Source organism: Adiantum capillus-veneris, chromosome 6, assembly GCF_014529385.1.
Source record: "Adiantum capillus-veneris isolate H3 chromosome 6, ASM1452938v2, whole genome shotgun sequence".
In the NCBI taxonomy this organism is placed as follows: domain Eukaryota; kingdom Viridiplantae; phylum Streptophyta; class Polypodiopsida; order Polypodiales; family Pteridaceae; genus Adiantum; species Adiantum capillus-veneris.
In genome coordinates this window covers 66,882,428-66,894,903 of record NC_140936.1, presented here as the reverse complement: position 1 = coordinate 66,894,903, position 12,476 = coordinate 66,882,428, and the positions used below count along the sequence as shown (strand labels likewise).

At 43.1% G+C, this 12,476-nt stretch overlaps 1 protein-coding gene across 1 annotated transcript; it reads right to left on the bottom strand.

Annotated features, from left to right (window-relative positions):
* Positions 1-8,825: 8,825 nt before the first annotated feature.
* On the bottom strand, positions 8,826-11,891 carry LOC147455639 (uncharacterized). The gene has a single exon (XM_086515297.1). It carries the CDS (start codon positions 11,081-11,083, stop codon positions 8,954-8,956), a length of 2,130 nt encoding a protein of 709 aa, XP_086371423.1. The 5' UTR covers positions 11,084-11,891; the 3' UTR covers positions 8,826-8,953.
* Between the last annotated feature and the right edge of the window lie 585 nt (positions 11,892-12,476).

Below are 12,476 nucleotides of genomic sequence, written 5' to 3'. Positions count from 1 at the left end.
TGGAGATGAGGGCTTCATAGAGTCCTCTAAGCTACGCCATGTAGCTATGCACTTTCAAAATTCCGCTAGACAATGGTGGTCTAGCCTACGAGCCAACGGTGAAGCTCCACGAACATGGAAAGCTTTAAGAGCTTCCATTATGAAGCAGTTTTTGGCCACCGATGCCAAAGACAAAGTACTCATCGAATGGCGAAGCTTAAAGCTCTCTCCCTATGAATCCATCCACAAATATGTAGACAAGTTCTGGGACTTACAACTCAAAGACACTGTCTTCAAAAAGTTGGATTTTGGAGAGCAAAAGCAACAATTTTGTGCGGGCTTAACCGAAGAAATGGCGGAGTATGTCAACTCCCAAAGGCCACGTACCACATCGGCGGTAATACACCATACTATGGTGGCCTCTTGAATCAATTTCCAAACGGGGGCTAAAAGAAATAATAAGCCCACAGAAAACAAGGGTTCCAACGAGCCCAAGGGGAAGAACAATGTCCAAAAGTCTCCTAAGGGCAACTCCAACAAAGCTAAAGAGAAGGGAGTTTACAAAGGTAAAAACAAACTCTCTCCTGAAGAGCTTGAGCGTTATCATAAGGATAACCGGTGTTTCAAGTGTAGCGAGCAAGGGCATGCGTATCGCGCTTGTCCCCAAAAGAACAACCGCCAAGATCCTCTAGAGCTTCCTTGGTTGAAATCCAAGAGGAGGAGACTCACCAAACTCACCACAAATGATCTCCTCTATGCCATGCTTGGGGAAAGGTAAGAGAACATGATGCTTTTATTCTCTTTGACCCTGGTTCTACTCACAATTTTATATCTATAGAGTTGGCCACCAAGCTAGGCATACAAGCTTACGAGATGGGAGATGTCCTACCCACAGACAGTGCCTTCAAGGGGCAAAAATCTTCAGTCACTCCCTTAATCGAGAAATTGAGGCTTCATGTCCAAGGCTATGTGGACAAAGAGGACTTCTTTATCTCTCCTCTCAAGCATGAGGATGTAATCCTAGGGGCACCATGGTTTGACCGCCTGGCTACCAATGTTAAATTCCCTGAAAGGAGAATCTCCTTTAAGTTTAGGGAAAAAGACATGTATATAGATGCTAAGGAAATGGGTAATACTATCCCCATTGTACATACACCAGCTTTCAACAAGTCAATAAAGAGCTCTATTTCCGTGTACATGATTTTTGTTAAAGATTCTCAAAATGAACCTAATGCTGTAGCAAAAGAAAATAAAAGCAACCAAAAGGAATTAGAGTTATCCAATTTTCTCAAGGGGTTTCAAGATGTTTTTATTGACGACATCCCTTGTGAGCTAATAAGGTAATGATGACCATGCAATTGCACTTCTTCCAGGAAGTTCACTGCCTAACAAACCTCCTTATAGAGTTTCTCAAGCTCAACAAGAGCATATTATGCGGCAAGTGCATGAGTTAGTTGAGAAGGGCATGGTTAGGCCTAGCTCATCTCCATTTTTCTCACCTGTGCTATTAGTGCAAAAGAAAGATGGCACATATCGTATGTGTGTCAACTATAGAGCACTAAATAGGATCACTATCAAGAATAGGTTTCCCGTTCCACAGGTAGAAGACCTATTTGATAAGCTACAAGGATCGGCCTACTTCAGTAGGATTGACCTAAAAAGTGGCTATCATCAAATAAGGATAGTTGATCAAGACATTGTAAAGACCGCATTTCGCACCACATTTGGTCTTTACGAATACATTGTCATGCCTTTTGGCTTGACCAATGCACCAGCCACATTCAACCGCTTGATGGAGAAGCTGTTCAGGCCTCATCGAACCTTCACTGGAGTGTTCTTTGATGATATTATCATCTACTCTAATTCATTAGATGAACACAAGAAACACCTCCAGGTAATATTTCAAGTTTTAAGAGAGAATAAACTTTATTTAATCGAAAGAAAAGTGAATTTTTCTTGCAAGAGATTCAGTATTTAGGTCACATTATCTCTCAAGATAGCATCCAAATGGATCCATCAAAGTTAGAGATAATAAAAGGATGGCCTAAACCAAGGAATCTTCATAAACTAAGAAGCTTTATAGGTATGTGTGCATACTATAGACACTTCATAGAAAAGTTCTCACAAATTGCGGGACCATTACATGACCTAACAAAGAAAAGTGTTAGGTATACATGGTCTGCTAAGGAGAACAATGCTTTCGAAAAGCTTAAAGAAAAGCTTATCTCTCAACCTGTGCTTACACTACCGGATCTCTCAAAACCATTTGAGGTCCAATGTGATGCTTGTGGTGATTGCCTTGGAGCTGTTTTGCTCCAAGAAGGGCACGCCATAAGCTACGAGAGTCGAAGGCTCGACCGTGTTGAGCAAGCTCTAGGCATATATGAAAAGGAACTCCTTGCAGTTCTACATGCCTTAGACTCATGGAAGCACTATTTATTGGGGACTCCTTTCATTCTGCGAACGGATCACCAAAGTCTTAAGTACTTCATGACGCAGACCAAGCTTTCCGACAAAAAAATGAGGTGGGAAAATTTCCTTTCGCAATTTCATTTTCATATTGCTCACATTGTTGGCAAGCATAATCAAGTAGCTGATGCACTCTCAAGACGACCGAGAGTGAATGCGGTTTCCATAGCAATTCACAATGATCTATCTTCAATGATAGATGAGTATGCTATTGATCCTGATTTTAGAGATGTGATTTCAGCCCTTGCATTAGGGAAGAAAGAAGAACCATTTACTTTACAAGATGGTTATCTTCTCTATGGCAATAGACTATGTGTTACTAACTCACTACGTGAGAAAGTAATGTATGAATCACATGCTCCACCTTATGCGGGGCATAGAGGGATTCAGTCTACCTTAAAGGGAATTGAAACATATTTCTATTGGCCTACCATGAAAGTGAACATACGAGAGTATGTTTCTAAATGTGTGGTATGCCAAAAGACAAAATTTGATAGAGGGAAGAAACTTGGATTGCTTCAACCCTTGCCAATCCCTAATTCACCATGGGAGAGCATATCCATGGATTTTATCTTTGGATTGCCTAAGTCTATCCATGGGAATACAGGAATATGGACGATAGTAGACAGGTTCAGTAAACAAGCTCATTTTATACCTGTCAAAAAGACTATCAAAGCCCATCAAATGGCAACCCTCTTCATTTCTCAAATTTTCAAGTACCATGGCTTGCCAATGTCCATAGTGTCAGATAGAGATCCTCGAATGACCAATAACTTCTAGAAGGGTCTCTTTGAGAATTTAGGAACAAGGCTAAACTTCTCTTCGGCCTATCATCCACAAACGGATGGCCAAAGTGAAATAGCTAACCTAACAATTCTCGATCTACTAAAATCCTATGTAACAAAAGTAGATCAAAGATCCCAATGGGAGAAGTACTTACCCTTAGTGGAGTATGCTTACAATAACACTGTACATACTTCCACGGGAAAAACAACTTTCGAGGTAATTGAGGGAAGATCAAAAAGTCCTTTACTACTTAAAGTACATCGGAAGATCTTCGCTGCAGATGCGTGTAGCCGAGACCTACAAGAATCTTTTCAAAAGATTAAGGATGCTATCTCTATCTCACAGCAAAGGCAAAAGGTTGTTGCTGACAAGCATAGAAGAGCCCAAGCCTTTAAAGAAAATGATTGGGTCTTATTAAAGTTTCCCAAGGCTCGATTAAGGCACACGATGGGCAAGAATCCTACGGGACACCAAAAGTACTATGCTAAACTAGCAAAAAGGTACTATGGTCCCTTCCAGATTCTTAGGCCAATCAATGAGATGGCCTTTAAACTCAAGTTGCCCAATCATTGGCTCATACACAATGCTTTCCATGTGAGCCTATTAAAGCCTTACAAAGGAGAGCCACCTCAAGAACCAACTATTGAAGACCCATCGGAGATCGAGGACCAAGAGGAGGTGCTGCAGCCCGAATCCATTCTCCGACATGAAGACAAGGTACTAAGAGGCGGTAAGACTATCCGACGATATCTTATTAAGTTTGAGAATTATCCTTTTGAAGATGCTAGATGGATGCAAGGCATACAATTAAAGGATAACCTAAACCTTGTCAATGCTTACAATGCTTCCCAAGAGTAAGCAAATGTACAAAATGTTAAAAATGAACAAATTTTTTGTCTTATAAGACTCTCTTTTCTTTATTTGTGCACAAAAATAAAGTAGTATGCATGCTTAGATCAAGTTTGCGGAGACGACGTCTCCCAAACACCAAGTAGAGCTTGTCACTCTACTATGGAAGATTGATAGGACTAATGTGCAGACATGCTTGCGGCAGCCTCAGGCTCTCAAGCGCCGAATGGACTAGTCATCCATTGTGGAATGATGTCGTAGGGTAACATAGGGATCCTCTACCCGCTAAGAAAAGGACTCATGAATATGCTTTATCTTCTCTACACCATAGTTGAGGACAACTATAATTTCAAGAGAGAGGTAATGTCATAATAATCAGTATCTAATTCTCCTAAATGATTTTCTCATGTTAAACTGATCATTTAATATGGGGAAGTGCCAGGGGAGAAAAAGCTAGAATATTGGTTAAGCTAGCAGACCGCCACATTAGGGATCCAAAGGAGGGAAAATAGGGATCCAAAGGGGGGGCCATGTGCAACAATGGGCTAAAAAGACCATAAGGTTCAGCCCATTAAGACTTCCAAAATGCTAAGGTTCCAAAATTCAAAGGTTGTGTCCAAAGGTCAACCTTAAGGGAATTGGATGCTTTGTGTGTGTACAAAAAAGTCTTTGCAATCCCTACTTGGGAGGGGGCGAGCCTTGCATGTAGGGGATGAGAGAGAAAGCCACACACACACACACAAGCTCCCTTTACACAAAGGGAATGAGGGACACATGTCAGCTCCCTAGCCCAGATGCCCACAAAGTGTAACCAATTCCTATTGGATAGCCTTGGAGGTGGACCAATGGGAATTAGGCTAGAGTAAATCTAGTTTAATTAATTTAAAAACACTTAATAAAAAGAACCAATGAAAAAATTAAGTCTCCTGGATGACTATTGGACAGTCTCCTAAGGGGTCCAATGAGCATTCAGCAGCCCAATGGCTTGCCTGGTTCCTATTGGCCAGGAGACAAAGGGGTCCAATGAGAGTTTAGTTGAATTATTAAATTACATAAAGCTCTCACAAAAGGGGGACACATGTCAGAAGGCTATCACTTATGCTGCTTACTAGTCATTGGCTTGACCTGGGGAGGTCCAATGAGGCTAGAGCAAGAGCAAATAGCAAGAGGGCTCGCCCAAGAGAGAGAGGGGGCTGATTTTTGCAAGGCATTATCACACACACACTCACACAATCTCATGTGTGAAGAAAGAGAAGACTATCTCTTCCCAAGATTTAATGGAGAGCTCATCACCTACTCCAAGCTTGTGAGACAGAAGCCTACATCGACACACTCTTGGCATGTGGATGCAAATCCAACCAAGAACCAAGCTTCAATGCATGCTCATCTCCTCTACCATGCTAATTACTAAGCTAAGCTATGCTAATATGAGTGATTTATGTGAGGAGATGTACATCTTTCTCGTAAGATACTCCTTCTTCCTCTCAATCTACTCTCATACCCTGCTAGCTCTCACCATCTTCGAAGGTGTGTGAGGTCTTGAGTCTGAGACCGGGGATAATTGATGTTGTGTTTGCTAAGTGTTTTGCTTAGTGCATGAAGCTTTCATCTTCATTGCACTAGCTAGTCTTGAAGGAACACAAAGAATTGTATTGTACAATGTCTCTCTTGATGGGAGAAACCATAATACAAAGCCTTTTGGAGGGGGGGACCTGCTCCATGCAAATCCGGTCCTCAACTGTTGTCAATAGCTTAATTTCTCTCTCTTTTGAAAGTATTGTTCATGCTATCTAACTAGGTGTTATGCTTTTTGTTGCTCTCTCCACCCAAGCACTCTTGTAATTCTCATTAGGAATCTATTCTAATGAAATGCCCACTATGTTCATGCTAATTTCCGCTACACACAAGTTTTTAGGCCATTAAATGGTACAGCATGACCCATCCTTCAAAAGAGGGGGAAAAAGAGAGGGGAGGGGGGGGGGGGGGGGGGGGAGAGGGGGGCACGTGATGGACAGTGAGCTCCAAGCTGTTTTAGGTAGCTCACCGTCGTTTAGTATATAGAGAGAAAATTAAGAGTAAAGAGAATTGCTATGAACGACCAAGGATGGGGGTACCTTGATGGGAGGGAGGGGGGGGGGGGGGGGGGGGGGGGGGGGGGGGGTTGGCTTTGACAAAGGTTTTTGGGAAAACAAACCTATATGACAGGGCATCATGATCATCTTAGGTAGCCCCATAGGGAGAAATTGTCGCCTTTTCAGGGAATCCGCATGATGCTTAGATTACTCAAGTTGAAGAAGAGAACTTGCCTCTTTTAGCTGATCCCACCAATATCTCTTTGTCCTTAGCCAAGCCTCTCAAAAAAAGTAAAATAAGAATGCTATCCAAAGATTGACAGGGTTTACCCTTGATTGCAAGGGACAATCTAATCTTATCGGAGAACTTCCTCCGTCCTGTTGGGCACTATGGGTTTAGCCGTTTCTTGAGCTTTGGCAGTCATTCCATGGCTTGTAGGTTGGCTTTGAACTCTTGGTTCACTTGTTAAAGTCAAGTAGACTCTCTTTTCTCAACCGTTATAAGAGACGTTGCAAGGGTGGTGGTGGTAGCTTGTTGTTGCAATATAAAGCATTATTAGCCATCAACAATTTGACTATCCATTTCTCTAAAGCTACCCATTAATCTATAATGGGAGGAAATCTATCCATTAATCTTTGGGTATAGATGGATTGCCTAATGATTTTTACGTGCACCCTCAACATTGTTTTGGTTCCTTTAATCTTTTTGGTATAGCAAGATGCCTTGGGTCAAGGTCCTCTTCCTACCCATTTTACTAGTAGTGTGATAAAACTCATTGATAGTAAAGGGCATAGAGACTATCTACACAGTTGGAGACCTATTTCTTGTCTAGCTTCTACCTAGAAGCTATTTTCTTCGACTCTTAACCCGAAGAGTTTCCCCTGTCTACAACTTCTTTATCCTCAAATTAGAGCAAAAGGGATTTGTTGAAGGACCAAGGTAGATATTCCTTGGATGCCATGATCACTTTATGGAGGGTTGGAACATGTAGTGGAAACCGAGCAAGACTTCATTTTGTTCAAGATCTATTTTGGCAAAGCTTATGGCAGACTCGAATGGGACTTTGTACTCTAGTCTTGCAAGATATGTGATTGCAAAGAGCTTTCATCATATATATTTTTATCTTGTTTGGAAATGCTTTTGCTAAAGTTCAATCAATGGTGTACTTACTAACTTCACCACTCTTAGGAGGTCTATTAGACTGCCCTCTTGATCCTCTATGAGTTGTTGTAGCCTCTGATATACCAATCTTGGAGGTGACCAAGAAGACTCGAAGGTCTCCAAGGAGAGAAGAGTCGACGGCCTCAGGATGAAATAGCCATTGGTGAGGGCATCTTAAAAGGGGCTATGGAACCCCCCACCAAGGGCTAGTAACTTGGCAGTCACCTCATTAGAGCACTAAGCAATAGAAAACCAAGCTTATCTTCTTGTGGTACTTTTATAAGACAAGTGAAGATCACAATTCACAACTATGATATACTCATGCCAACGGTCCCCAAAGAGTTGGTCTAGCAGTAAGGCTTTGGCTTCTTAACCTATGGGTTGTCGGTTTAAATCCCTTGTTGGGTGTTCTCTAGAGGGACACCTTGTGCTTAACTGATGTTCACGTTGCTAGGGCTCTTGACCTTGAAGACTCGAGTGCATCTTCCTCCTGGGGGTGGGTCACCCAAGGATGAGGTTCCTAGCTGGTTGCTACGAGTTCTCTCCGTCGTTTCGAGCACGTGGTGCATCAATTAGGTGGCCATGGTGATGCCTACACATGGCTCTTTCCGGATGGTACCGGACTATGTTTCCTGGCTAAGATTTGGAAGGGATAAACACCTCCCCCTTTGGGCCCTCTAGTGTGTTGTTAGAAAAAAAAACCTATGTTATATAATCCCATAGATAAATTTTGCATATAACCTTAAATTCAAATAAAAAGGTGAAAAAAACTGAACAAATTGGAGACATTTACTGAAAAGGACTTTCTCAATTCGCCTTTGAAATTTTCCACATGAAGATTTCCAAGTTATAAGAAAGAGGATTTTCTTCAACACATATATATAAATCAAGATCTTTCAACTTCAATGTCTAGGCCTGGGGGGGGGGGGGGGGGGGGGGGGGGGGGGGGTTTGCACCTTGAAAAATCCTATGTATCAGTTGCTCAATAAAAAACCCCCTCTACACATTTTATACGTTGGAATGAAATAACCCATTTTTCTTCATAAACTTACAACTTTTTGGAAAATTCAATTCACAAGTTGTTAGAGCTAAAATAGACCCTTCTGAGTAGCTATTGCCTGTAGATAAGATGACCATGCAATCTCCCTAGTTTTTCAAGTAGGTCTTGTGCCTCTAATTAGCCAGCTTCACATAATATTACTCCAAAACAAGTTACTTTGCACATACTACTCACTAAGTTTAAATCAAGGTGGCCAGTTCAAGGGGCACCTATACACAAGAAGATTTAGAAATTTTCTCATGTAGGAAAACAGTCTTTTCCAGTGTTTATCTTACAATGAATAACATCATGAGCTTATGCTCGAGAGGCACCGCATACCTAGCTGGGTACGATTGGGGGCAGGGGGCCCCGGCCCCCCCACCGGGCCGGCGGTCCCCTGCCCCCAATCATACCCAGCTAGGTATGCAGTGCCTCCCTCACAGAAGCTCATGATGTTGAGGTAAGTCACAATGTGGGAATTATTGTGACAATTTGTCCAAAACTTCTTGTGCTAATGTCCTTAAGCAAAGGGTCAATTACAACATCAAAAGTTAAGATATATTACAACATCCTGACAAATTCTCAGCAAATTGGTGATTAAACATCCTGAAATACCTCAGACCAAACTTCAGTAAAAACCTTGACTATGGTGTCATGATATCTTGAAGGATTGAGGGTGAGGTAACACTGAAGAAGCTCCACCATGTCATGAGAGCTATTAAGGTCCTTCTCAAAAATCATCTCCACCATGGACTGCTTGAAGTCCTGCTTTGGATCATAGCTGCATTTGACGACAGCAAAGCTATCAAATACACGGCTGCAGACCTCGCTGGCGGGCTGCGGGCTCGGCGAGAAGCTCTCGAAGCCAGGGTCTCTCGTCTTCTCCCTCACTGCCTTCAATGTTGCTTTGTTGGACCAACTTGGGCCCTTCTGAGCATATGAATAAGGGAGCACATTTGATCCTCTTCTGTGAGGGGATGATTTGCTAGGATCAAATATTTGCTCATGAGATCTCTGGCCAGGCCCCCTTACAATATAGTGATGCTCAGGAGTATTCTGATAGGATTCATGCCTAGTTAAAGGTGCATTGCTAAGAAGGCTTCTATTAGCCTGCATTGGTCTATAGGGGCCTAACTCAGGTGAAAGACTCCATGCTCTGCTTAGCTTAGTACCATGAGTGTTGCTCACTTGCCTAAGCTTAAACTTGTCATAGTTAGACAACCTCCCCACCTCTCCCTCAGTTGCTTCTGTAACATCAATATTACCTTGCTCAAAACTTGTCCTCCTCGAGAGTAGCCTCTCCTTGCACCCCATGTACGAAAACTGGTCGGTGCCGCAGTATAACCTCTTGCTGTTTTCTTCTTCAGCAAGTAAAAGAAGCTTGTAGCTGTCCTGTTCGTGACTCGGCGATGCCGGATGCAAGCCTGCTGAATAATACTTGTTCATGAGCTCTACTGCATGTTGTCCTCCTCTTTGCAACGAGCTTCTCGAACTTGTTGGTGACGCTTTTGACGGCGGCGACCTGTAGGCATTGCTATTGAATCCATCCCATTCAACATTCTCATCATCTTTCCTATTGCCAACATGTATGCTACTATTGGCATGGCCAGGCGTATTGATGTTTCGTAGCACCGCAGAGTCCTTCCGAGGAATTCCATGGTAGCTCCTAATCCTGCCCTTTTCTGCATGTACCAAGTTAGCATACTCATGGTCTTGATAGAGGCTAGGAGTAGTAGGCTTGGCCAGATGAGCACTTGCCAATGGTCCTGCATTGCTAACTGGATACAACAAGGGGCTGCATTGTGCACTGGCCATCCAATCCTTGGGCTTTCTCTGCATTGGGGAAGGGGACCTCTGCCTTTTCATCTGACTTGAGCGATCTAGTCCATCTTCACATGTCGTAAACGTCTCGCTCCTTTCGCTGTTAATTGAAAATGCATCTCTCTCCCACTGTGAGCTAGACCTCCTCTCAATCCCCGTATCAGAAGATGATGTGCTTTGCCTCAAGCTGTTGGACTCGTTTGAGCTATCATCACCAGCAATGCCCCTGTCAAAAAGCGGACTGGCATGGGCGAGCACCGCCATTGGTGATTTTCTTACATCTGCTCCCCTTAACATACCCTGCCTGTAATAAGGGCTTCCATTAGTCTCAACTATAGGAGTCGGCAGAGAGCCTGAAAGCATCGGGCTCCTAGCAATATAGTAGTCCCTCCTACCTTCAGATCCTGCAAGGGCTTTCAACCTCCTCTCCAATTCTTGTACATCAAATGCAGCTCCATTATTGACAGATCCAGACTTGCCCTTGGAAGAAGAGAAGCCATGAAAGCGCTCATCGTCGTCATCAGAACAATAACCCATGTTCATACTGTGCTCTAGGTAATTGCTAGTCCTCTTTGTTGAAGCAGAGTTGGGGAAGGAGCTGCAATTGTCAATAGTAGCATTTACAGGATGAAGGGTGCTTAAGATTGCTAAGTCCTCTGCAAATGTATGGGTGGGCGATTCGGAGGGTGCATCTAGCACAGAGGCCTCTGTAGAAGGCTGGCATTTTCGGGGAGACTCTGCAGGGAAGGCTATGTAAATTGCCTTGTGATTCTCAGGGGATAGAAAGGTAGGCAATAAGAGCTTTCTTGAAAGAGCAGAGCTTGGGGTGTATGCAATGCTCCCCCCTCTTTTGCTCTGCTTATAAAACCAAGCATGGGGCAGCTTGTACCTCATGAGTCTGCCCATTGTAGCACCTGGATAATTATTAATTAATAACAAAATAAATAAATAGATTATGAGGTTGACTGATAATGGTGGTGGGGATGCAATGCATTAGGAGAGGAATGTCAATGGGAATGATGTGCAAAATACACTAAAAACATCATCATCATAGTGAAAAAACCAGCATCCATGAAATGTATAGTTTTCTGATGAGTACCTACTACCCACATGGAAAGTTTTCTTTCTATTTACTAGACTAGGGAATGATATAGTTGGGACCCATATGCAGAATCTATTTGAGAGAAGAGTAAAAGCCATGGAAAAGAGGAGGGGGGAAGCTAAGAGCTTTGCAGAAGAAGCTTCAATACTAAATGCTTGAAGGTGACCCTATTGAAGTAGTCTTCACTCAAGGGATCAATGCAAAATCTTTTCACAAGTAGCTCCTAAAGGGGCTAATATATTGGGTACTACAAGACAGACCCACCTGCAAGAATAGCCCTGAGAACTTGCAAAACCATTAAAACTCTAAGTGTGGAAGTGACCCATCAACAGAAGATGGCTTATTAATTGGAAGGGCAGAATTGTACAGAGTGCAAAGAGAAAATTAATCTCTTGCAATGGCAAAGGTAGTTAGTTTTTGAATAAGGCAAAGGATAATATTTGTGCAAGAAGCGCATAATTAAATTGAAATTGGGAGATATATTGGAGATATTTTAGTGTAGTGCTTGGGCTTGTTTGTGAGAGGAAGCGTTGACATGAAAGCTGTGGCTTGGATTAATCCCACATAGGCTTCTTCATATTGCTACGTGAAAGTCTGTGGGATGTTCTCTCACGTTGACACCTCTAATTGTGGCCTTCACGTCTTTGAAAGTTTGGGCTGGCACCTTAATAATAAGTCCACCCTTTGTGTGTGTGTGTGTGTGTGAGAGAGAGAGAGGGAGAGCGAGAGAGTTGAGTTGTGTGCGTACTAGTGTAGTTGCATACCTAGGTTGCAAACATGTAGCCTTGTAGTTAGTGTTGAGGCTTGTAGCTCTTGCCAGTGACAAGACTCTGCTACAGGTTAAGAACCAGTAAAAGGTTTAAATGGAGTTTCAATGACATTCTGCAATCATTGTTGAGAGAGAGAGAGAGAGAGAGAGAGAGAGAGCCTCGTTTATATATGACACGGGGTCCAACTCGTGGGATCGATGGCGGGGCACGTTCACGGCAGGGGCGCGCGATTTGGGCCGTCGGATCTCCACAACGGGGGGGGGGGGGACTTATGTACGTCTGGAGTCTCATCATCTGCAGTGATGCGCGATAGGTGGGATGGATAGAGCTACGGCGTGTGGTGGGAGAAGTCCTGGGTTCAAGGCGCGACGGTCGGAGGGAAACCCTAATTTTTTGTCCACCTAGAGATTTAATCGACGGTGGATCT

Bases quoted from the DNA above. Each gene is read 5' to 3' on its own strand.
- LOC147455639 (XM_086515297.1), bottom strand. From the start codon at position 11,083: ATGGGCAGACTCATGAGGTACAAGCTGCCCCATGCTTGGTTTTATAAG.